The 22,572-nt window shown below is 43.2% G+C and overlaps 1 protein-coding gene across 1 annotated transcript; it reads right to left on the reverse strand.

The window, feature by feature from the left end:
• Positions 1 to 1,926: 1,926 nt before the first annotated feature.
• On the reverse strand, positions 1,927 to 22,213 carry LOC125013160 (collagen alpha-1(XXVI) chain). The gene is made up of 14 exons (XM_047593545.1): positions 20,705 to 22,213; positions 20,397 to 20,519; positions 19,735 to 19,838; positions 9,847 to 9,908; positions 9,632 to 9,758; positions 9,100 to 9,198; positions 8,146 to 8,274; positions 5,477 to 5,545; positions 4,812 to 4,864; positions 4,643 to 4,705; positions 4,177 to 4,212; positions 4,051 to 4,095; positions 3,890 to 3,974; positions 1,927 to 3,125 (listed from the first exon to the last, which is right to left on the reverse strand). Exons 1-14 carry the CDS (start codon positions 20,875 to 20,877, stop codon positions 2,983 to 2,985), a joined length of 1,311 nt encoding a protein of 436 aa, XP_047449501.1. The 5' UTR covers positions 20,878 to 22,213; the 3' UTR covers positions 1,927 to 2,982.
• Positions 22,214 to 22,572: the final 359 nt, after the last annotated feature.

Here is a 22,572-nt window from a genome sequence, read left to right on the forward strand (position 1 = left end):
GTTGCCTGGCAACAAGGTGAAATATTGGAAGTATCAACATGAGATAGTGGTTCAAAGGTACGAGCAGTCGTGGTACCGCTGAACGAGTTGAAAGTGAGCGTTGATGAATACCCAGAATCGAAGGCAATTTGATTTGATTTAAACCCCTTAACTTCCAGCTACAGCGTATTACAAAGATCCTTCTCAGCTCTCTTCCAGACCCCCCTCTGCAGTAACAGTGCCATTCATAACATGCATGGCCCCTGGCTAGAGACACAGTAATCTCATTTGTACAGCAACAGATGTTTCTCTTAAAAACATCCGTTGACTGGAGAGTGAAAAGTATGCCTCTCTGTCCCTCAGAGGATCAAAGAGACCAGTATAATCACTATGAAATCTGTCACATTTGTACTGGTTTGAAAAGACATATTGACTTACAGTAGGCCCACTATGTTGTGAAAACACTCTCCTTCTCCGTCGCGCTAAAGTAGCCTGCACATATTTTATGAAGAAGCTTTCATGTTCTGTGCATCAAAAGGCCGCACCGAGGAGGAGGAGGGAAATGCATATGAAACAACAAAACCCCCCAGACAAATAAACAGCACAGTGTTCCCATAGCAGCACGGTGCATTAATCTGACGGCTGGTTTCCCATGGCTGTGTCTCACTGCCCCATAGACCTCCACTCTGTCTCACTGATGGCTCCTGTGATTGCAATCATCCATCTTACTGTCAAAAGCAAAAAAAAAAAAAAAAAAAGGGCAAGAAAGGGGAAATCGCATACAGCATCTCGCTCCCGCTCCCTTGTGTCCAGCAAACAAGCCACCCCACTGTGAGCGGAGCCAACACATGGACCACAGGCCCCGTGCATTGTGTGTGTGCCCATGCTTGTATGATTAACAGAGAGAACATGTGTGGGCGTGCATCTTTGGTCGTCTGTGCCTGCACCATACTGCATGATCAGTCACCGGGGTGTACGCGGGGGAGCGGTGGACATGTCTGATCTTGCAGCTGATCAAAAGCACCAGAGACTTGTTCCCTTGTGGCCGTGCAAGCGGGCCTCATATCAACACGTCTCTGTTCAGTAGACAGGAAAAACAAGAGGAGAGAGGCAGACAGAGGGAGGAGGGGACGGGGGAGAGCGGGAGGGTACACGAGGAGAGGGGAGACAGAAACAGGCAGGCATAGCACAGATGAAAGGATGCATAAAGAGGCCGGAGTGGAATATGACAATGATACATAACCGCACTTATCTCCCCGTTCTGATGAGCTAATTGAATGGCAAAAGTCAGCTCAGTGTCTACAGGCACAAGAGCCGTGCAGAGATCCCTCCCTACAAACCCGACAGCTCCTCTTTGCCAGGGGAAGCTGCCGGCGTAAAATAAGAAAAGTGTAATAAAAGCTTCAGGTGTTTGCTTACGAGGTACAACAGATGTTTACCGCTGGAAGTCAATTGTAACCTTGACTACGAGGACTTGTGTCATGTGAGCAGACGAAGAGCAGACGGAGGGAGATGATGATGAGGAGGGCGAGCAGTCTCGCCCCGCTGTGAAGTGGTGGCGTACAGTACGCAAGGGTGCAATTATGTGCAATAAAGTGGCGGCTGCACCAAATAAAACCCCTTTGTTGTTTTAACTTTAATCTTACTTCATTAATCAGCGTAGATTAATATCCGCTGAGTACGATATCTTTGAGACATGGAACAGCAAAGAACACAGGCGCGTATTTAAGCTGGCGCGAAAGGTGAGGAAACATGCACAAGACACGACAAAACAGATGTGTTTAAAAGTTCGACCTGCGTCAGGAGACATTTTCATGACTTATCACAGACTGAACAGCAACAGAAATAGACAGGTCCACCCAGAAACCTCACATCTGATAATAGTCTTGTGTATTTTAGAAGCAAAACTATATACAAATGCTCCGTTTAAATCATTTGAACTGTAACTATTGGTTGTTACTACATTTTATTTAGATGTTAGCAAGGCTATTGGCTGGTTAATTGACGTTTTTGATGTTCCCTAAATCAGATTACTTACCACTGAACACATAATTCTGGCCTGAATCCTTTGATGTGAGCGCTGCTCTGAAACTGTTATTGATCTTTTATGTATCTGTCATCTAAATTGTGTATAAGCATGTTTCCATGAAGGACTTTCACATACAAATCTTGTAATAGAGAGGACTGTTCCCTCGTGTTTGACTAGCAGCAGCTGGGTCTCTCAGAAACACATTACACAATAATCATATCAGTTTAGAAAGAAATCTCAGAGGCACTTTATGAAGAAGTCAGTGTAACCCTGTCAAGTTTAGTGCTCTGTCAGCCATTTACGCAAAGCTGCATCGGGGCCGAGCAGTTTTGCGGTTTCCAGGCCACAATTCAACTGTTTCAGCATCTCTTCTCTTTTGCGCTCCAGATGTGCGCTCTCCAGGTGCTATTCATTTCACCTAACTTTATTTCAAGCAGATATTCCTGGCAGCTTGTCATGTCTTACCTCAGTGTTAACAAGGCAGAGCGCACAGAGACACAGAGAGAAGGAAGAAATATGTTTGACAGGCGCACAGGATGAACCTCGAGGTCATTCCAAGAATGTGTTTGACACAAAATGGTACATTTTCAGTCCAGCCCTCAGGAACCCGGAGCTTTGCAACATCAGCCAAGGAAATAGATATGTTTACAACGCCGTCTTTTATCTGAGGAAAGAAAGATGCCAAAACCCTCATAACACTTTATGAGATGATATTTCATTGTACAGCACCATGGAAGTGCTGCTGTTGCGGTTATGTAGACTAAGGTCATGCAGCAGCAGGGTAAAAAAAAAAAAAAAAAAAAAAAAAAAAGCCTGAAATAAGCCTTTCATGTGGATGAAATGCTCAACATCTCATGTCTGCAAAGAACTTCCTTTTTTTTGTTTACAACAGTACTTGATAGTGTCAAAAATAAAATTCAAAGAAATAAACGTATGCAACATCCCTTTACAATTACAAACTAAAGTAGACTATACTATTGAACGGGAATTCGTCTTTGTCTTTCGACCAGCACTGGAATTTGAAGAGGTGTTCGAACAGGCTGAAGGCGCTTGGTCTTTAGGACGGAGAAGGACAGAGGGTCTGTAACGCCGCCAAATCCAGATCCCTCAGAGTTCTCTGTGTAAATCAATGAAAGACAAGAAAACTTCTTCAAACACTGCTTTAACTGGACAGCTTGACATTTTCGGAATAAGGTAATTTGCTTTCTGGAGAAGTCTGAAGGAGGAATATAACTCCACTCTGATCTCCGTTCCTTAACCATGAGGCTACAGCCAATAAGCCCTCACTGACGTCAGCCATAGATTTACTGAAGAGCACTTTTGAAGCTCATCTTGGTGTCTCGCATGGCCGCCATCTTGGAAGTGTTCAACTCCAGTCCAGACTAATCAAAGAGGAAGACAGCTAGCCTGCCATTTAACTTCATGTCTTAACAGAATATAACCGGGTGAGTTATATTAAAACGCACCCCCTGCACAGTTTCTGCTTTAAAAGTTGGACACATTAACTTGGAGCTCTTTGTAGGATCAGCCTCAAGGTGTCATTTGAGGAAGTGCAGTTTTTGGCACTAATACGTCTTAATGTTTTTGTTTGGTCAGTGCCAAGAAATAGTCCAGCACACAACAGCCTGTCATTTGTACACAAACACAGAGTGAGTGTTAGAAGTGCTCATAGATTTTATAAGAGCCAAGCTAGCTGCGTCCTTCTGCTTCCAGCCTCTGTGCTAAGCTAAGCTCCTGTAGCTGTTGACTCCAGACAAACTGCTATAAGTCTGACTTCCTGTGAAAATGCTAACGAGCACATTTCCCCCAAAATGTCAGAATTTCCCTTTAACGTAATTATTCAGTCTGAAAGAAAACTCTTTCCCTCCTCCCCCTCCTCACCATGAATGCCGATCATGTGCTCCAGGATCAGGACCCTCTCAGCCAGGATCTTCAGGGCCTCCCTGAGCTGCTGCACGGCTTCACCCTGAACACCAGCGTCATGTTTATTTAGGTCAGTTTTTCAAATGAACCCAAGAGATAAATACATTGACATCTCTCACCTCATTCAAGCCTTCTCCTGGCTCTCCTTTTGGCCCCCGGGCTCCCTGTGAACACACAGTGGAATAACCGTGTTATCTATGCGTTGTGTGTGCGTGTTTTATGCAGCGCAGTAACTTTATACTCACAGGTAGGCCCTGCTCGCCTGCTACACCTGGGAACCCCTGTTAGAGGAAGAAAAGAAATAACTTAGAACTCTCGCTCTTACACACACATCTCACTGGCTCGCATTTTTATCCCCAGAGCTAATCTGCCTCTTCACCAGATTTCCAATCTTAAATCATGCTAGTAGAGGAAGGGGATCAGGTTTAAAGACAGGGGCCCACTAGAGAGCGGACTACAGAGGGGACCCGACATGACTGCCCTGATTAGCGAGGCCTGGCCTTGGATGAGAGAGGGAGAGGAGGATTAGTCACGGCTTGGAGTGAGTCTTTGAAGAAAAGCTAGTTCACCTTTAATGTGTTTAAGATTGCATGACAGCTTGCGCCATTTACAAAACGTAGAACAAAAACCATTCTGATAGTTCATCAGAATCTAATATGTTCAGCCAGGCTTATAATCCAGTAATGAGGACGAATTTTAGAGCAGCCTCACCCTTTCCCCTGGATCTCCTTTAGCCCCGGGATCACCAGGCTGGCCTCGGAGGCCTTCCTTACCCTGAAGGTCAGACAAACAGAAGGACGTGTATTAGTGAGGCCCCGTCATACATTAAATATGAAACATGACATTCGACACCAATCACCTCTCGGTGGCAGATACTCACGTCTTGTCCCGGGAGACCTGGTAAACCCACGGGTCCTCTTTCTCCTCGGGCGCCTGCAGCAACATTGACAACAGCGTTCACACAAAGATTCACACAATAATGAATGTTTATCTCTGGCTGTTGTGAAACTCATTTAATTCTAACACAGATGAACTCAATTAGGGAGTTAAACTGAAAAGGGATTCATCGCGGTTTACAAAATGCACACATAATTAAACAACAAACCCCAGCGTAGTTGGTGTTTCTGTTAGATTTTCTGTAATTAACACAGGCGACATGAAAAAGTCAGCGCAGTAGCCCGCGTCTCAGTTATTAAGCGTGAAAGTATAAATAATGTCCCCTATTTTGTTACGTCAAATTGAACATTCATGCGGTCGCGCCGGAGAGCCTCGAGCTTCTCTTCGTGCACATCCTCAGATAAACTGACATGACATGTTTGGCATCTTTGGAAATTTTGGGGCCACGACTGTTTTTGTAAAATTAGTTTTGTGCATGCAAACACTGCGTGCAGACGACTTGCTCTTCCAACGACGGACCCAGCGAGAGGTTACAACACTGTCGAGGCACAGATATAATCTGCATGTATGTTTAGTGAACTGTGCTGGACCGAGGCCCTGCTTTGTTTTCCATGGTGTTTATGGACAGGAAACAGTTTATATTCATACCTGCGGGGCCGACAGGACCTACTGGACCGGGAGGGCCGGCGGTGAGAACGGGGCGGAAGGACGTCTCCTCTGTGGGAAACAAAACATATAAATATATAATTAAAATTACCCAACTGAGCGTCAGTAACAATCATGTTGCAGCAAGAGGTGAATTTGATGCATCTAACCAAATATTTTCACTGTCGACAGTATGGAAATGCAATAATGTCTATTAGTAAAGTAAATTATTTAAAATGAAACCATTTTTTTGTACATTAATCAACACTGTGCATATTCACTGTAATGGCTCATATCCCAGTGACCAACCCGAACCTGAACACTGCCCAAATATCCACTCCACTTGCTGCTTGAACACAGGATATTTGTGCAATAAAGACAGAAATATGAAGTAGGTTTAGTCGATCCTACGACTCGTGCGCAGATTGAGAATCACAGACTGGAGACCCAAGATGAGTCAGTTTTTCCCAGTTCCCCCTCGCCCGTTGTCTATTTTAACACCAGTGGCCAAACATCTGGATTGAATTTAACTCTCTACTCCACAACACATTTGGATACAGATGCGCACACAGTCTAGATGCATCTGACAAAAGCTACAGCAGTTTTGCTTTATTGCATTTCACCCAGAGTTGCTTCCCTAATTCAATCTACATGGTCACTCACAAAAATGTCAAGATAAAAAACTGCACCGAATTTGTTTTGGCTAGTTTCAACAACGTGTTTATTCTCTCTGTGAAAATGAACTATCTGCATGAAATAACGTTGTAAAGAAATCCTCCAATCACATAAACCTCTTCAACCCTCCACACCTCCTAGACAGAATAAAAATATGGACGATTTTTCGATTCAGGCTGCGGTCTATATTCTGAGCTACGTTCAAGGGCCTCGTTCAAATGCGCTGAATCTGATTTTTAAGCCTTTACCTGCAGCAAGATTACAAACAGTCCATGCATTTTTTCTGTTGTTGTTGTTGTTGTTGGGGGAGAGCTCACAGTTTCTTCGCAGAGGAGGCCCGATCCAGTTATATACAGACACATACATATGCTGTTTTTGCTGTGTCTGAATCATTAAATCTATTAAATCATTGCCTTGAAAAAAAAAACGGTTCAAATATTTCTCTTCTGTATGCATGTACACAAACTACTGCTCAACCTAACAGCAGAGTTAAGACATCCAGTGTCCTCGCTCAGGCCGCAGAGTTTCGTCAGCGCTCACCAGTTGGATTGCGTCCACTCTGACAGTGATTGACGGAAACAGCTGGCCGATCTAAAAGAGGTCCCATTTAATAGAGCAGCAAATGCCTGGACATGATCTATCTTCATAAAAAAACACGCACGTTGAGGAAGTCGTGTCTTGTTCTCAGCATGTAGGATATTTTAAAGTACACTTGTAAGTATAAATTCAGTTTGAAACCGCGCCACACTTCCTCACCACTTTAACATATGCTCAGCGTCAGCCCTCCCCCCCTCCCACACCCACCCCCGTGTTGAGACAGCACTGTTACATTATGGCTGCAGTCCACAGAAAGGGTCTAGAAAGGAGCAGATTTCCCTCTGGAACTAATTTTCTAATGCTACAGTCTCCTCGAGTCTGGCTGCCTCCCTAAGAAACTCCACATGAGTGGCAGACTATCTCCTCCCTCGTTCAAAGCCGGCCCAGCTTTTGGCTCTGGGCCGTGGCCAGTTCCCCCAAAACACAGACTGTTGTGCTGACAGCTAACAAATTAGGCCTGATTTACAGCCAGTTGGCCCCCCTCAGCTTACATGGTCCCACAGACCCAAATCTACATAGTTCCAGACCCGCAGACACAGTCCCAGGCTCAAAAGGCAGACACAGCCAAAAGCCTAATCAGAGCCAGCAGTCCTCATGAGGTAATGATTATACCATGGACTCCTACTGCCTCCATGTGGTGAAACTGGAGAATTAAACCTGCCCTTCATGTATGGGCTTTTTTTCTCTCTGTCTCTCTCTCCATATTCTGTATTGAAAAAAATAATGAAAAAAAAAAAAGATTTAAATGTTTCAAAATGTATTTTGTCACATCATTATTCATTGTGTTTGCCAATCTCTGCAAAATACTCAGAGCTAATCCTGTTACGCAGAGCCTTATATTATATTCAGGTATCTGGCTTCATTGTTGGTGGTGGTGGTGTTAAATGAGGTTGCAGTAAACAGTGGCTCAGCAGCAGCAGCAGCAGCAGTGAAACACACTGAAACAATTAAACTAAATCTATGCCAGCCCCGCTCAGGGAAAAGAAACAATACTCTCTCCATTAAGAATTTAAGTTGCTTCGCTAAAAACTACAGAACCTCTTCAGCCTCTGTGCGTCCACCTGTCCCCCGTTTGAGACCTTCCTCCAAACATGGAAACATTGGTTCATGCTCTACTTGAGAAAATGATTTCAAGAAATGAGCAGAATGAACATTATGCCTGAGACATGTGAGTGTGAAGCGCATGTCTGCGTGTCTCGTTGTGGAATGAACACTGAAAATGGACTTTGGCATCAATTCAGACCATTTAAAAACTGAATGCTCGAATGATTTTACAATGGTTCTTTGGTCAGGATTCAACCATGTGTGTAAAATCGTCTAGTCTATTATGCTCTCGATTGATCCCATCTGGTACAATTTTGCTCTAAGGTACTATAAAATGCTAAATTTGAGTAGCTTACCTTGATGGTCCACGTGAAAAACGTCACCCCGAACACGGACAGGGGAAAGACCCTCCCCTGGAGGGCCTGGTGGACCAGGAGGGCCGGGGAGACCTATCTCACCTGGCAGACCTCTGTCCCCCTTTGGTCCTGAGCATCAGGGGAAAGTCAATCAATCAACAAGTCAGTTTAACCTCCTGGGACCCAAGCATTTGTTTGGAATGTATCTAAATTTCTAGTATAAAAAAATAAGCACCATCTTTGAACTGGAACTTGTTTTTGAAATAAATCATGTGGACACAGGGATTATTTGACTGCATAATACAATTTAAGTCTCCAACGTCTGCCAAAATATAAAACTGGAAACAATGAGGTCCCAATGTCCTCAAACGTGTGCTTGAGAATTTGTTAAATTTGCATGTCATATCAAACAACATACAAATTTCTTTAAGGGTCCAGACGGGTGTTATCATTATCATTAATTACATGTGCATTTGTATGTAGTTATGTCTGTGCATGTATGTGTATGTACATGTATATATATGTGTGGATGTATATGTATGTGTATAGATTTATGTTATAGTTGTATAGTGTACATTATTGTATGTCATCTATAAATATTACTATTTTATAACTTACATGTTGTTGTTTACTTTATGTTGCTGTCTTATGATTATTGTTCTAAGTTTATTTGTTTGCTTTTTTCTTTTATTCTGTGTCCAAATAAACTTTTAGTAAAGTAAATTATTTAGAGAAAAGTTAAGAATAAGAATAAATAAACAGATTTATTGACCCTTCGCTTCCAATATACGGCAGACAAAAGTGTCTCCTTATGAGGACAACAGAATAAGCTGCTACAAACCTAAAGCATAATGTCCCCATATGAGGACGTCGGGTCTCATGAGGTTAAATAATGAGTTTTATTTTCAGGTAGAAGCTAAATTTAAATGTGCAGATTAGATTTAAATGTTTTACCAAAGGGTCCGGAGGCGCCTGCTTGTCCAGGCGGTCCAGGAGGTCCAGCAGGACCTGGAAGCCCTGGAGGTCCAATGGGCCCCGGGGGCCCCCTACCACCTGTTACAGCAGAAATAATAATAATAAAAAAAACAGTTTAGTTTAATTTGTTGAAAAAATAAAACTCCTTACTGCCTGCCAGCTTCTCCGCCAAACTAGATGATAAAAACATGCTTATCAAATATTGTGCGCTTCATATTTCAATCTATCATCCATCTAATCTCTTTTCTGTCCGTGGCCTGATAGATGTCCTGCGGGCAAAAAAAGAAGAACAAAATTGTGTTGTGTGTTTTTTTCCACCATGTAAGGATGATACAGCTGACTACGAGGCAGGTGTTTTGTCAGCGAATAAGTGTATTCTTAACCGATCGACATATAGTTGGGTGAAGAAAATGTCAGAATGTTGTGAAAAATAACCAACACAATTATGAACAAACTGCAGTATAGACAATGTACATAATTCAGGAAAGCTGTTTTAGTGATGTGTTGACACCTGGTGGCAGATACGATGGCGGACCAAGAGGAGTGGGCTTGGCTGCGTCCACCTCGTTGTCTGTTGAGCCCTCTGGTAAACTGGTGGCTGTCGGCATGGACGAGCGTCCCTCTTCTAAGAGTTTGATCTGGAACAACAGACACATCTGTAAAATCTGAATCTGCACACAGATGCTTGGAAACTCCCTCACAGGATTAAGAAAACCGTCCCTTTACCTTTGATTCAATGGTGTTTATTCTACTGTTCATGTCGTTGAAGGTGGTGCAGTTCAAACACTCTGAAAGATACAGAGATGAGTTTAGTTTCTGCATTAAACTGGGCATACATCAGTCCCGCCCCCCCCTCCTTCCCCCTGTCTCTGCCTTGTCTCTCCCATCCCTTTTTTCAACCTGGCACCGTCGGCAGTATCTCGCACAGAGCAGGTCAAGCCAAGATACACAAGAACAATGCCCACCGAACCAGAGCCAAGAATTTATTAGGAATTTCTCCTTGAATCATGCCAGTCACTCACAGAATAAACATTTTTAGGCTTCTCATGAAATTCCCTCTCGCACCCAGACACACGCACAGACTCTCGTATCCTCAATCACGTCTTTGTCCAGACACCAAAACCACACGTGCACAAGTGTCAACATATCCATGGAAACACAATCAGACTTCATTCTATGTTTTCTTATCCTGTGAAAAGATAATCAGACCTTTAACAATAAGAAGAATGAGAATTCTCAAATAAATGATATCATAAATATATTCTAAAGCTCATGTGCTCTCTTTGTGTATTTTGGACATATCTCTTATATCGGCCAAAACCCATGTGCATTATTTGTGCATACTTGTAATCATCCACCAGCATTTTTTTCTGTTTGTGTATATTTTTATCTCGTCTTCCTTTGCTTGGCTTTTCCAGTGAGAGAAACTTTGTCCCTTGTTGCCAGGTAACTAACAAAAGGCAGCCAGGTTCTTCTTGATGAAGGATCACTAAGACAAACACGGCCAGGCTGACTCACACGCTGAATGTTGTAAATCATTACATTTCGCATAAGATTTTTTAGTTTATCGAAACCTAGTTTGGGTTGTTTTTTTTTCCCCCCACATGAGTGCAGCAGAAACAAGACATGCCAAATCTGAATTCACATTATGATCCATTTGCGGTGTTTGCGTCCATCTGGTGCAATATTCACTCCCATTTTACTTCTGTTTTTGGTCTCCACCACCTCCTGAGACAAAAACCATTTTTTCTTTCCTTTTTTTTTTTCTTGTTGGCAGCTGAATTCTCCACTATGTTCATTAGTTAATCGCTGTGTGGTGAAGAGAAAGCAGAGTCCAGCGGAGCACTACAGCCAAAAACAATGGTATGGGAACTGAGAACCAAAAACATAAAAGCTTCCATCCATTATACATTAGAATAAAAGAGGCTAAAACCATAATATGAAGAGTGACAAATGTCAGTGGGCCACCACCTAACCACCACCCCACTATGTAGCCCCTCTTTCATACAGATGTAGTTATTTGCATATTTGCTTAAATAACTCGTGTAAACTGGGAAACATTGGGGTTGGATGCCAGAGTAGAGACAATAGAAACTATTTAGAGTCAGTCCAACTGTTGGTTTTTGTCTTTTTATAGCATTCGTTTCCCAAAGACAGTTTCGTTTTTCAGCCCCTGCAAATTATTTATGTGTGCGCGCTTTATGGAAATCCTTGTGCGCCACAAACTTTGTTACGTTAACGCTCAGTCTGTTTTAAACACGCTGGCCATCTCTCTACCATAATTACACCATTTCTGCCACCGCAACGCCGCAGATAGACATACAGTATGTATACATTTTTGGCCGTGCAGCAATTTGCGGTTCTTTACACGAGCCGTAGTCCAAAACACAGAGCAGCACAGTTTAAAGGGAAAACCGAAGCTTCCTCTGGTCTATGGCTCATAAGAAGTCTGGAATGTCAGCTGTCAGTCCCACAGATGCGACCCACCCACATTGTGGTCATAGCAGGGATACCTAGAACGAGGAGCAACTGGTGCTCATAAATAACGCAACAACAAAAATGAACCAAACAGCCCCGGTCCGCCTAAATCGTCGTCTCCGACCGCAGCACACAGGGTGCTGAGGGCAGCCGCTGAGGTTTCTGCTCCACTGAAATAGGACAGGGTGAGCGTCTGTAGCATGTCTGCGCAATCATGTGCGTCCAGTCCAGTGGTGTATCAGACGGCGAGGGTGTGGTCTCACAATGCTTCGTTTGAGTGTTTCCAATCTGGAGCGCGGCCACCAGCGGAAACAACAATCAACAGTTCAACCCAAAACACATTCCACGAGATTCATCACCCCTAAAAACTCAGAGCTGTTCAACCGCCAAGGCCAAAAATTACCCCACATGAGCTGTTTGTTGTGACTGAGTGCACTGAGGTCTCTGCAGTGACTATCCAAGAACATAAAAGATGCAAAGACTGTGGGCTCCACCATGTGAGCGCTGATGAGACGATATGCCTCCATCTCATCTGCAGTTATTCATCACCAGCCCGGAGGAAGTCTCCACCCTCTGACACTCTCTTTCTGTTGTACAGCACATCAATCTGAGATACATTCCAGGAGTTACTCTGTGATGATGTGTTGACATGTAGTTTTCAGCCAGGCTCGCGGTGTAGTCTGGAGATCGGGCAGTAAGATCAGACTCAAATATCTCAACAACTACAAGGCGGATTGGCACAGACTCGTTCACAGACGTCCACGGTTCCCACACGATGCATCAAAGAGACTTTGGTGATGCCCTCACTTCTCTGTTAGCGCCACAACAAGGTTGAAATGAGTGGTTTTGAGCAACTGTTTCAAGATGGAACATTTAAACACACATTCATGTTTCCCTGAGGGGGAACTACAAAAAAAAAAAAAAAAAAATTGGAAAGATTATAAGGTCAAAACATGTCTTGGTCCAAACTTTCGTTTATGAGCAACGGATGATTACGAATAACTTGCACTAATTAGCAAACGCTAGCATGCAAACATGAAAAACGCAGATTTATCACAGATTTTAAACTGTTTATATTGTAATTGTGAGCGGGATAGCCTGGTGACGTCAGCGTTTAAGCAGGACCGCTGTGTCTCTTTGAACAATGATTAAAGACTCTTAAACTTGTTTGATTTTTACCCACTTTCCCTCAACGTCTCAACAAACCTCCAACAACTGATTGTCCAATGCCCCTACTCAAAATACCTTGTCAGCTACCTAGAGGAACAAGCATCTCTGCCTCAGCCATTGTATCGTGGGTTGCTGCTGCTCAGACCTAAAATAACGCTTCTTAAGCTACATTCTTCACTGCTAATGAGGTAACTGCTCCAATCATCATCTTGTGTCCAACGAGGGCCAGAAATAAACCAGCCATATCTTATTATCTCATAAAAACACACCACAGGAAAACACCAGAACTAAGTCAACCTAGTATAAATGTGAACCAGAGAAATAATTACTATTTTTTTTTTTTTTTTGTTAGGTAAGGGGCGGGATTTCCATCCCTACTGCTGGAATTTAATTATGTTGGGTTAGAAAACCAAACTTCCGCTGTGCTTGAGCTGATGTTTAGAACGGGCCGCAGCTATAGAGCGCGTTTGGATCCATAATTACACCATGGCAACATAAGACGGGGTTATTTATCTTGGACTGTGCTCAGCTCATGGGAAAGATTCAGAAGCGTGTTGTCTTTAGTTGGAAGCCAAATAAACAACAAGAATGGAAAACTTTCTGCTGCGAAGAGGAAGGATTTGTGTGTTCAGACGTCTGATTTCATTAGAAATTCGCTGACAAGTATGCAGAGAGCAGCGATCAGTCAATTAGAGGAGGATTTCTTTTCTTTTAAAAAAAAAATGTACAGGTGTGTGACACGAAAAGGGAAACACGATGATTTAATCACATCAATAAACGTTTCTGATGTCTAGGTGGAACACCGTGCAAATGGATTACATGCTCGTATATAACACAGCGTGGAAGCAAAGCTGACATTATTTGTCTGTTAAGTCTGGCAATGAAAACCGAGTAACAAGAGCAGGCTGACTGCTTGGATCAAAGTCCCCCCAGAGTGTAAATAAGATGATAAACTCCTGGGAGATAACTCTTCATTTAAACATCACAAGAATGAAAACAGGGCCAATTTTTTGATCTGGGAAGACGATAAAAACCAAATCATCTGATGAGTCACTCGTGCCATTATTGTGATCTACAGCACAAGGCAGCACAGGATATTCTGGCAACCGTGTTAGTCAGACTGTGGGCACGGTCTGGTGAGACGGCTACATTTCCTACATTAGACCTGGATGCAGATGAAAGAATTGTCTTTCTTTTTATTAGTGTCTTTCAGGGAGACAACCTCAACCACAAAACAAACCATGACGCACACAGCTGGGGACAGTAATTTTCAATGCGGCTAAATACTCGCTCAGCCCAGCATGTGTGAGGAGCACAGAGGGACGATGCATTGAAACATCTTCTTGGACCGTCTCAGAGGTCGCTGTCACATCACCAAGACAAACAGGCAACTGTATGTGTGCATGTGTGTGCAGACCCCAGACAGCCTCCGAGAAATGGCTGCAACCCAGAAAACTGTTGTGTGTGTGTGTGTGTGTGTGTGTGTCGGCCCCAGTCATCAAGTGGTCAGCTATTGCTGGCATGAAGAACAGCTGGCACAACACACACACGCACGTGCACGCACAAACACACATGCACACACACACTTGTCCAGCCACAAACTCTCACTCACTAAATCACACACCCACTTTGACCGCGGTGGCTGCTTGAGGACGACAAATTAAGCAAAAAGAAAAAAAAAACAAAAAAAACAAGATGTCTAGTATAACATAGTCCACAGTGGGACCCTTTAGCATTTTTTGCCATGATGCTAACTGACAGGCCACACGCCATTTCTAATATTTGAACAGTCTGAAAATGAGGAAATATTTTCCAATTGAATTTCCATTTGCATCTGATGCACAGTGACATTTTTATGCAGAACAAGACATTGGTGTCTATTAATAACATACTTTAAAACAGTGACTGTAATTTAGCCCGAATCTCTTCCAAACTGAGATTTTTCCTTTTATTCCCTCAAGCTGCCAGAAAGAAACCACTCATCTCACCAACGTAAGGGACTGCTGATGAAATGCAAGCAACGCCGTCAGCCCCACTCAGAGATGGACGGCCCTGCTGGTGCTCAGACATACTGTCATGGCTGTGCTATGAGGTGATTTTCGCATGAATTTTCTGAGGAGGAAAGGGCAATTTCATGGTGGTAAGCCGTTGAGCCGGAGTTCAAATGGTGTTTTCGGCAAAGTCTGATGAATTGGGGACACTGGAAAGGGCGGAGGCACAAAAACCTCAAATGGTGAGTGTAATATACAAGCAGAGAGCTGGTAGCATTGTTGCACTGTTGTCTTCTCTCTTTTCGTAAGAGCTTATCGACTGGTCCAACACATGCAGCTTCAGAAAACTCCTCCACTCAAACCTCTTAATGGGAGGCTCCTTTCTTTCCAAAGGAAGGAGCCAAGGTTTGAACCCCTCACTCAATAGCTGTCTTGGTCATTTTCATTCTCCATTGCTCATGGAACCTTGCATTGGCCTCGAATGTAAATTTCTGATGGGGTGGAGCAACCTGCAGTGCAAACCAGTTCTGTTCGAACACAACCCGACCGTAAGTCTGTTCGCGTGTGCAGTTCAAGGACAAGCCTGCAGACACAGAACTTGTCACATACGCTGTCAACCAAGCTCACAAGCAGGGATTTCCCAGCGTAATGCAAACAGAAATCTGCAGATTATACCAAACATTAAGGTACACATGTGGCTCTCCTTGACCCCTGAGACGTTTCTAGGAACCTTTAAGAAACTCGGGAGCTTCACCTCCGTAACTCATGCATAAACAGATGTGCATGGCTGCTGAAAGACAGAGGGACAAATGGAAAGATATCACTGAAAGGCAGGAAGGACTGCTGATAAGCTGATGAAAGAAATGAAAAAGAGCAAAAAAGAACACGAACAGAGCATCATCCATCAGGCAGATCAGACCAGGAGCAGGAACAGCTGAGCTTTCCCACAGCTCCTCTCCAGGTCAAAGGGCGCCATCTGACCTATATATGTGGATGTAACAGAGACATCAGTCATATCTTTACGCTGCAGAGGTTTAGGAGCACATGTGGGATATGGTTCTGTTTTATCACTTTACTCCAAGGAGAGGAGAGCAGTATATCTAAAGGACATAGGAAGTCAGATAAGGGGGAAAGCAGCAAGGAATATAGAAGATAAAGAGAACAGCAGTGGCAAGAAAAAGAGAGAGCAAAAGAGTAAAGAGCTGCACAGAGATGAGAGTCGATTATGAAATGGAAAAATTCAAAGGTATGTTGGAACGATATCCAGTTATATAGCTAGCATTCAAGATAATCCCTCAAACAAAAAGATTTTAACACTTTAATCACGTCCTCCTTATCCGCAGGATTGTTCAGCAGCTGCATAGCTGCAGCATTAACACATATGACATCCTAAGCTTTCAGTCACCATTTCACTTCTTTTATGAAATTCATCGTTTCCTTTACTTAAAAAAAACAAAAAAAACATCCTGTGTAAGAAAACCCAGCATCAAACTTTGTTAAATTTCTTTTCCTGAGCTGTAACATTACATCCAAAGGTCACTACTTTCATCAGGGGAGGTCCTGGCACGAATTCTTTTAAGATTATGCTCCCCCACACGGAGATGATACCCACAATTCCCAGAGTTAATATGATCATGTGTGCTGATAGGTGCTGGGGGTGATGCTGTGACCAAGCAGGGAGGAGGAGGAGAAGGAGGAGGAGGAGGGGGTGAGGAAATTACGAACACATTTCTCCCAAATGTGTTCCATGCCGTCATGTGTTAGAACAACTCGACTGAAAGCAAAATGTAAATCTCAAGATGCACTCAACACAGGCAGCACAAACCAGACTGTCAAAAATATTGACGGGTCGGGGTGTCTACGACATACTTTCAGAAAACACCCCTTTTCCATTAGCAAACACACAAATATTCAGGCGTTGAGACCAGCTCGGCCTTGGACTTTGGCCACAAGCTTCAGTTATAAAGTTGTCACACAGGAATATGCGAAAAAGGTTTGTGAAGACTGTCAAACATTTGTTTGGGCTGGAACTAATGATTAATGCGACTGTTGCCAATTATTTTCCCATTTTACATCATTGTGAAGCTTAAGGTGACATATTCAGACGCGTTTTGTTTGACAAAAGGTCCCAAAGACAAAGATTTTCAATTTACAATCAAGAAAAAATAGTTATTGACGACTGGGAAGCATCGGTTTGACCTCAAACACTGCATGATAATTCAAACAGCACACATCTGCTCCAGGTCCTTCGTGAATTTACTGTGATTATTTGGGAAAGAATAACGTTTGAGACAAAGACTCAGGATTACGGAGATGAAAACTGCAAGAGTGTGTGCAGAGGTGCGAGGTACAGGCATCTCCTCTGCTCGCGCAGGCTTAACTTTGACTCTTGCCGTCTTTATGTCCTCTGCCACTGCATCTCTGAGGGCCTCAGGGGCCTCTGAAGTGGAGCCAAAACCCCATCAAACTAAAACCAGAGGTGATGTCATCTTCATCGGTTAGGGCTGTCCTCTCTCTTTCTCTCTCGCTCTGATAAAAAACCTGGCCCGGCGCCCCGTTGCAGCAGTTTTTCTACTACTCACAGCGCTGCATGTTCAGTGTTGGCTGAGTGACATAGAGACCCACAGATAAATGCACAAACACACACACTGAGAGTGGTTTTATCAGCCAGAACTGCACAAGAGTTGCATGAGAACTTCGATACCATGTCTCATGTCTGTCTGTTGAATACAAACCTTGGGCCAGATGTTGATTAGCTTAGCTTAGCATAGCATAGCATTAAAACTGGAGACAAAGCCTTGTTCTGTTGAATCTGCAATCACGGACCTCTAAACCTTGTTATATCTTATTTTTTTACACCAAAGTTATGATTTTAGTTGGATTTTGTGTAGAAGTATTTGTCACTGGGAGTACTACAGTGTATTCTGAGCTAAGCTAATCAGCTGCTGGAAGTGGTACCATTCTTCTCATCTAAATCAGAACAAGACAGTCCAAATGCTGGCACAGAGCTGTGCCTTTAAAGGTGACATGGAAATTAAATATTTCTTCATGCCTGCACTACTCCTCCTCCCCCCAAAGTGCTTCAGAGGAGCTCAGTCGTTCCCAGATATGATGCATGACTTAGCTACTTTCATCTCCAATTATCCACAGACAAAAGACACAGAAATGGATTTGAGGTACGACTCTAAACAGTTGTCCAAAACCACAATGGGGGATGGGGTTAACACGCATGAGGAGAACCGGTCTTTGTTTCCAAGCCTGAGCTTAGCACGGTCACGTATGTTACAAAGACCTGGTGGAGGAGTGTCATGCTCATTAATCTCAGTGGGGCTGCTTTCCCACAGAACCAGCTCTTTGCTTTGCTGCCATCGGGGCAGCTCGCAGCAGCTGGAGACGTGCGGGACAGACCCACTCCTTCTCTTCTCTTCTCTTCTCTTCTCTTCTCTTCTCTTCTCTTCTCTTCTCTTCTCTTCTCTTCTCTTCTCTTCTCTTCTCTTCTCTTCCTCACTCCGACACGGTGACCTCTGCCAGCTCTCCCTCCACTCCTCGGTGTGATGCAGACTTTCAGTGACATCAGCCTCTGTCTTTAAGGTCTCCCGGCCCTCTCCCTCCCCATATGGAGGTGATTTTCTCACAGCTCCGCAGCCATTAGAAAGTGCAAAATACATTTCGGTGAACGTTAAATAAACAGCTCGATTACCTCTTCGCACTCCTGCAACCACTTTGGTCTCAAGCGGAGCCTAATCTCCCGCATTACAGACTTCGCGGATACAGCTACGTGTTAATCTTTGCGCAGGATCCGCAGCCGGGTAAAATAATGGCTTCCAAAGGCTTTGTAGAGACGTCTGTGTTTATTCCATTAGTATTAAAATGTGTTTTCATGGTAAATATTGCCCGTCCAAGTGCAACAAGGAATAATCATGCAAAATGGAACAAGGTGTGGCAATTATGACCTATAAGCAAAACTTACTTATTGAGGTAACTGTTAATCTTGGACTGATTCCGTGCCAGTGTTTTTCAATGACATACTAATTTATTGCCCAGCCTAAAAAAAAAAAAAAAAAAATTGACCAAGTTGGTGGGTGTAGTAAGAACATTTAATAGAAAACAGCTAAAATAACATAATTTTTAATAACTGTATCTCAGTGTCTCCTTGCAGGTCTGCGTGATATTTAAAAACGCACAAGGCCCTGCATTGGACCTCTGTCCACCCTCCTGCTCTGTTTCTTCAGGCTGACTGCGGTGGTGGCTCACCCTCGACTGAAAATTTTTGGTCTTTACTGGGCCCGGAGTCTGCGGTTTGTGGTCTCCAGCAGCAGCGGTGCCCATCATGGAGATGCAGACTACCTCCCACTTTACAAGCTGCTTTGCTTGACATTCCTCCGAGCTTTTTTCATTAATTCTTTTGACTGTAATAGACATGATGATATTCAGGGAGACAGGCAAAACTGCTCCTGTGTTGTCTACAGTTAAAAGAGTAATGTGCATGTGTGTGCACTTACTCATAAAGAGAGAGAGAGGGAGAAAAGGGAAGAAAGAAGGAGAGAGATTGTGATGCTAATCCTCCTTGCAGCCACAAAAGCATCTTGAATGAAAGGCTGTAAAAGAAAAGGTACAAAACCACAGAGCCCAGGATCCCTTTCAACTGTTGTTTTACTGCAGCCTCTGCTCCCTAAAGTAATCCAACGCAGGCTTTCAATCTTAATGCGAAACAACTTTACAATCATATCAAGAGAGGCCGACTGCCGCACGGTAGCATGATTACCGAGCTATACAGCTACACACCACTGAACATAAAAAAGGCACTGATGTGGGTGAAGCTGCCTGGTGCTGCTTAACAGAAACAGATGGGTCCAGGCTGAACATGCGCCTTTTGTTTCAGTCCTTAGGAAAATAAGTCTCTGATAACGTCATCTGTGCTTCCTCTAGTCCGGCCTTTGAGAAAGTTGCATGCCGTGAAAGGAAAGGAACTCACCTTCGCGACACTCTTCCCCCACAAATCCGGGGCAGCATCTCCACTCCAGTGCGGTGACTTGCTTGTAGGCGATCCTGAACGACGGCCTGATCAGGGTCCTGTAGCTGGAAAACAGCACACGCTTACTGGTTTCAGGGACATGCGCTGCAGCTGTATGCAGAAATACTCACATGCACAGACATAAACAAATATTGTGAGGGAATGTTGCTTTGTTTGGTAGTAGTCTGGATGACTAGATGAGAGAGAAAGGGGAGGAGTAAAGACAAGAGACAAGTAGGAATCACAACCTTACATTTCTAATACTTTAATGAGAGATTCAGTTGGTGAGAATCATCCAAAACACTCCAAGTATTTAAGTTGTGGACAATACGCCTGTTACTCAAGTAAACATTTTAATTAAGATTATTTTTACACTCTTGGATTTGATTCTCTTTAAACACTGCCAAAACCAACATTTTCAATTAGGAAAGTTCATAAATAATTGAAGACAGAGTTTGCATGGGCCCCTTAATCACTTAATCCGCCCATGCCTCAATGCAGGACCCCCCAAATTCATGGCTTATTGTAAACAGCAAAACAGCACCAGCATCACAGAGAAGTGAAGGGTTGAAGAAGGACCTGCCTGGAGAGCGCAGTAGTGGATGTAAGGACTCTGCGGGTACCTGATAACTTTGGCACAGGGTCCTGGCCATCTGCAGCCCTGAAACACTCTCTGCACCGTGGTTTCGGTTCCATTGTGCACCTGACAAGAGACTGTTCTCGAAACAGTATACTGACACCAGTTCCTATAATACAGAGTAGAAAGATGTTATCTTTATCTATACTACACCAGGGATGGAACATGCGTGACAACTGCTAGAATATATTCGACAACTTAACAAAAAAGCTTCAACATGCATCAGCAAACGTTACAGCTCAATAGTTCGCATTTGCGCGTAAAATAACAAAACTTTCTTTAATGTGTGCATACCTGAGTTGCGTATGGGACCCGGTACCCGGTGGTCCCGTGTTGCTCTGCTCCGATTTGATGCGCTGCCGCTGGACTGTGATGCCTGGAAAGCGATAAACGAAGCCGGTTCCCAGCGAAGGACACACTAAACTTATCCACATGCACAGCGCGTAGAGAGACGAATAAGCCATCATCTCCTCTAAGATTATCCCTGACAAAGATATCCAGAGATACCGAAGACTTTCAAGTAACTCCCGAAGTTATAAATCCTGCTCTGGTCTACAGCTCTGCAGTGTCTGCAGTGGAATGGGGAAAGAAAAGCTAAGCAAATCCCACTGAAACCATTAACGTGATGGTCATTTCTTCTTCCGCGCGGAGAAACAAGCCGGCCCTCTCACGAGCACACAATGAATGACACACAACCTCTTCCTATAGAATAATTTGGGTTTATGACGTTTGACGAGGACCGAGGAACGAGGAGTCAAATATCTCGTGTGCGTAAACAGCGCGCTGAGTGTGAGGGCTGGAGACGGAGTGCGTAAAAGCGCATCTGGTCCCGATAGAAAACCACGAGTTTACTGTTTTCAGATAGGATAATACGAACTATGGGACCATAAGTGACTTCACAGTATCTCAGCTCTATCGCATTTTGCAGCGCTCATGAAATGTTTGATTTGTCTTCATTACTGCGACTGATGTTAAAATAGAAACTCCACAGGGACTTATTTACAAAAACATTAATCCTACATAAGAGATAAGATACGAGGGCTCATATTATCATCTCCGTCCATTTAATAAGTTTATCAATCAGTAGAACGTCACTTTATTATTTGAAGCATTGATCCCACAAAACTAAAGCCATTTTTTCTGGAATAGCTTTAGTCTATACAATATATTTATTTATTTGTACCGAAACAAATAAACCATAAAACGTTTAAGAAATGACTGAAATATCTTAATAATATAGAAGCTAATTCCTACCAAAACAAGTAACAAGTAACAAGTAAAACAAGTATAAATGGATAGTTTCCACTTAATCTTTAGTGTTCGTGCCTTAGAAAATATTCAGAAATAAGACTGTGGTAGTGTATTTTGTTATTTTTCATTTCTTTACGACAAAATTTGGGGTTTATAAGGTATCTAAGTCTGGTTTTGCATGTTACTTTTGATCTGCCCTCTGGTTTTGACTATCCAATCATTTTCTTAGTGAGAGAAACGTTCTTATTTTTCTTCCCTGATGAAAACGAACACATGGAGAGATAAAGGCGACATCAATCTATTTTTGACCTGTTTTGGGGGTAGAAACTTCGTAAACTAGTAGAAATAAACATGAATGGACTGGTGAGCATCGCCCCCTGCTGGCCGCTGGGAGTCCATACAGGCCTTGTGAGGAAGGAAGGAGACGTGTCCCATCCAGCTCAGATTAGCTCGGACGGACTGATGGAGGAGCGCAGTAGTAGATGTTCGATACCACCGATTTCCTTACCGATCCGATACTAAAATTCAGACTGGTATCGGCGATACCGATCCGATACCGACACTTTGTGCAAATATACCCTAATGTGTCTGGTAAGTCATAGCTTCATAAATAATACCAGACAGAGTCATTTATTTATTTATTTATTTCAAACTCGGAAGTATATTGAGGTAACGGACTCATTAAATAGCCGAGTTGATACAACAACAGAAGACGCAATCATACAAAGTACGTTAAAATGGTTTGTCAAACACTAAAAAAATTAAGTAATAAAAGTAATATCATAAGACCATTAAAATAATAATTTGTTTTAGTTATTCAGAACTACTTAAAAAATGAAACTTAATTCTGACACTGTGTTCTCCGCCTCATCATAAATGCTCCTGTGTTGTGGTTTAACCTGAGGTGTTTC

Source organism: Mugil cephalus, chromosome 9 (assembly GCF_022458985.1).
Source record: "Mugil cephalus isolate CIBA_MC_2020 chromosome 9, CIBA_Mcephalus_1.1, whole genome shotgun sequence".
In the NCBI taxonomy this organism is placed as follows: Eukaryota; Metazoa; Chordata; class Actinopteri; order Mugiliformes; family Mugilidae; genus Mugil; species Mugil cephalus.

What these genes read in the sequence shown, in the direction of transcription:
- LOC125013160 (XM_047593545.1), bottom strand. Translation starts at nt 20,877, where the DNA reads ATGATGGCTTATTCGTCTCTCTACGCGCTGTGCATGTGGATAAGTTTA. An exon ending in GCCATCGTATCTGCCACCAG is followed by an intron (nt 9,199 to 9,631) that starts GTGTCAACACAT and finishes CTGCTGTAACAG; the next exon opens with GTGGTAGGGGGCCCCCGGGG. An exon ending in CAGGCGAGCAGGGCCTACCT is followed by an intron (nt 4,096 to 4,176) that starts GTGAGTATAAAG and finishes GTGTGTTCACAG; the next exon opens with GGAGCCCGGGGGCCAAAAGG.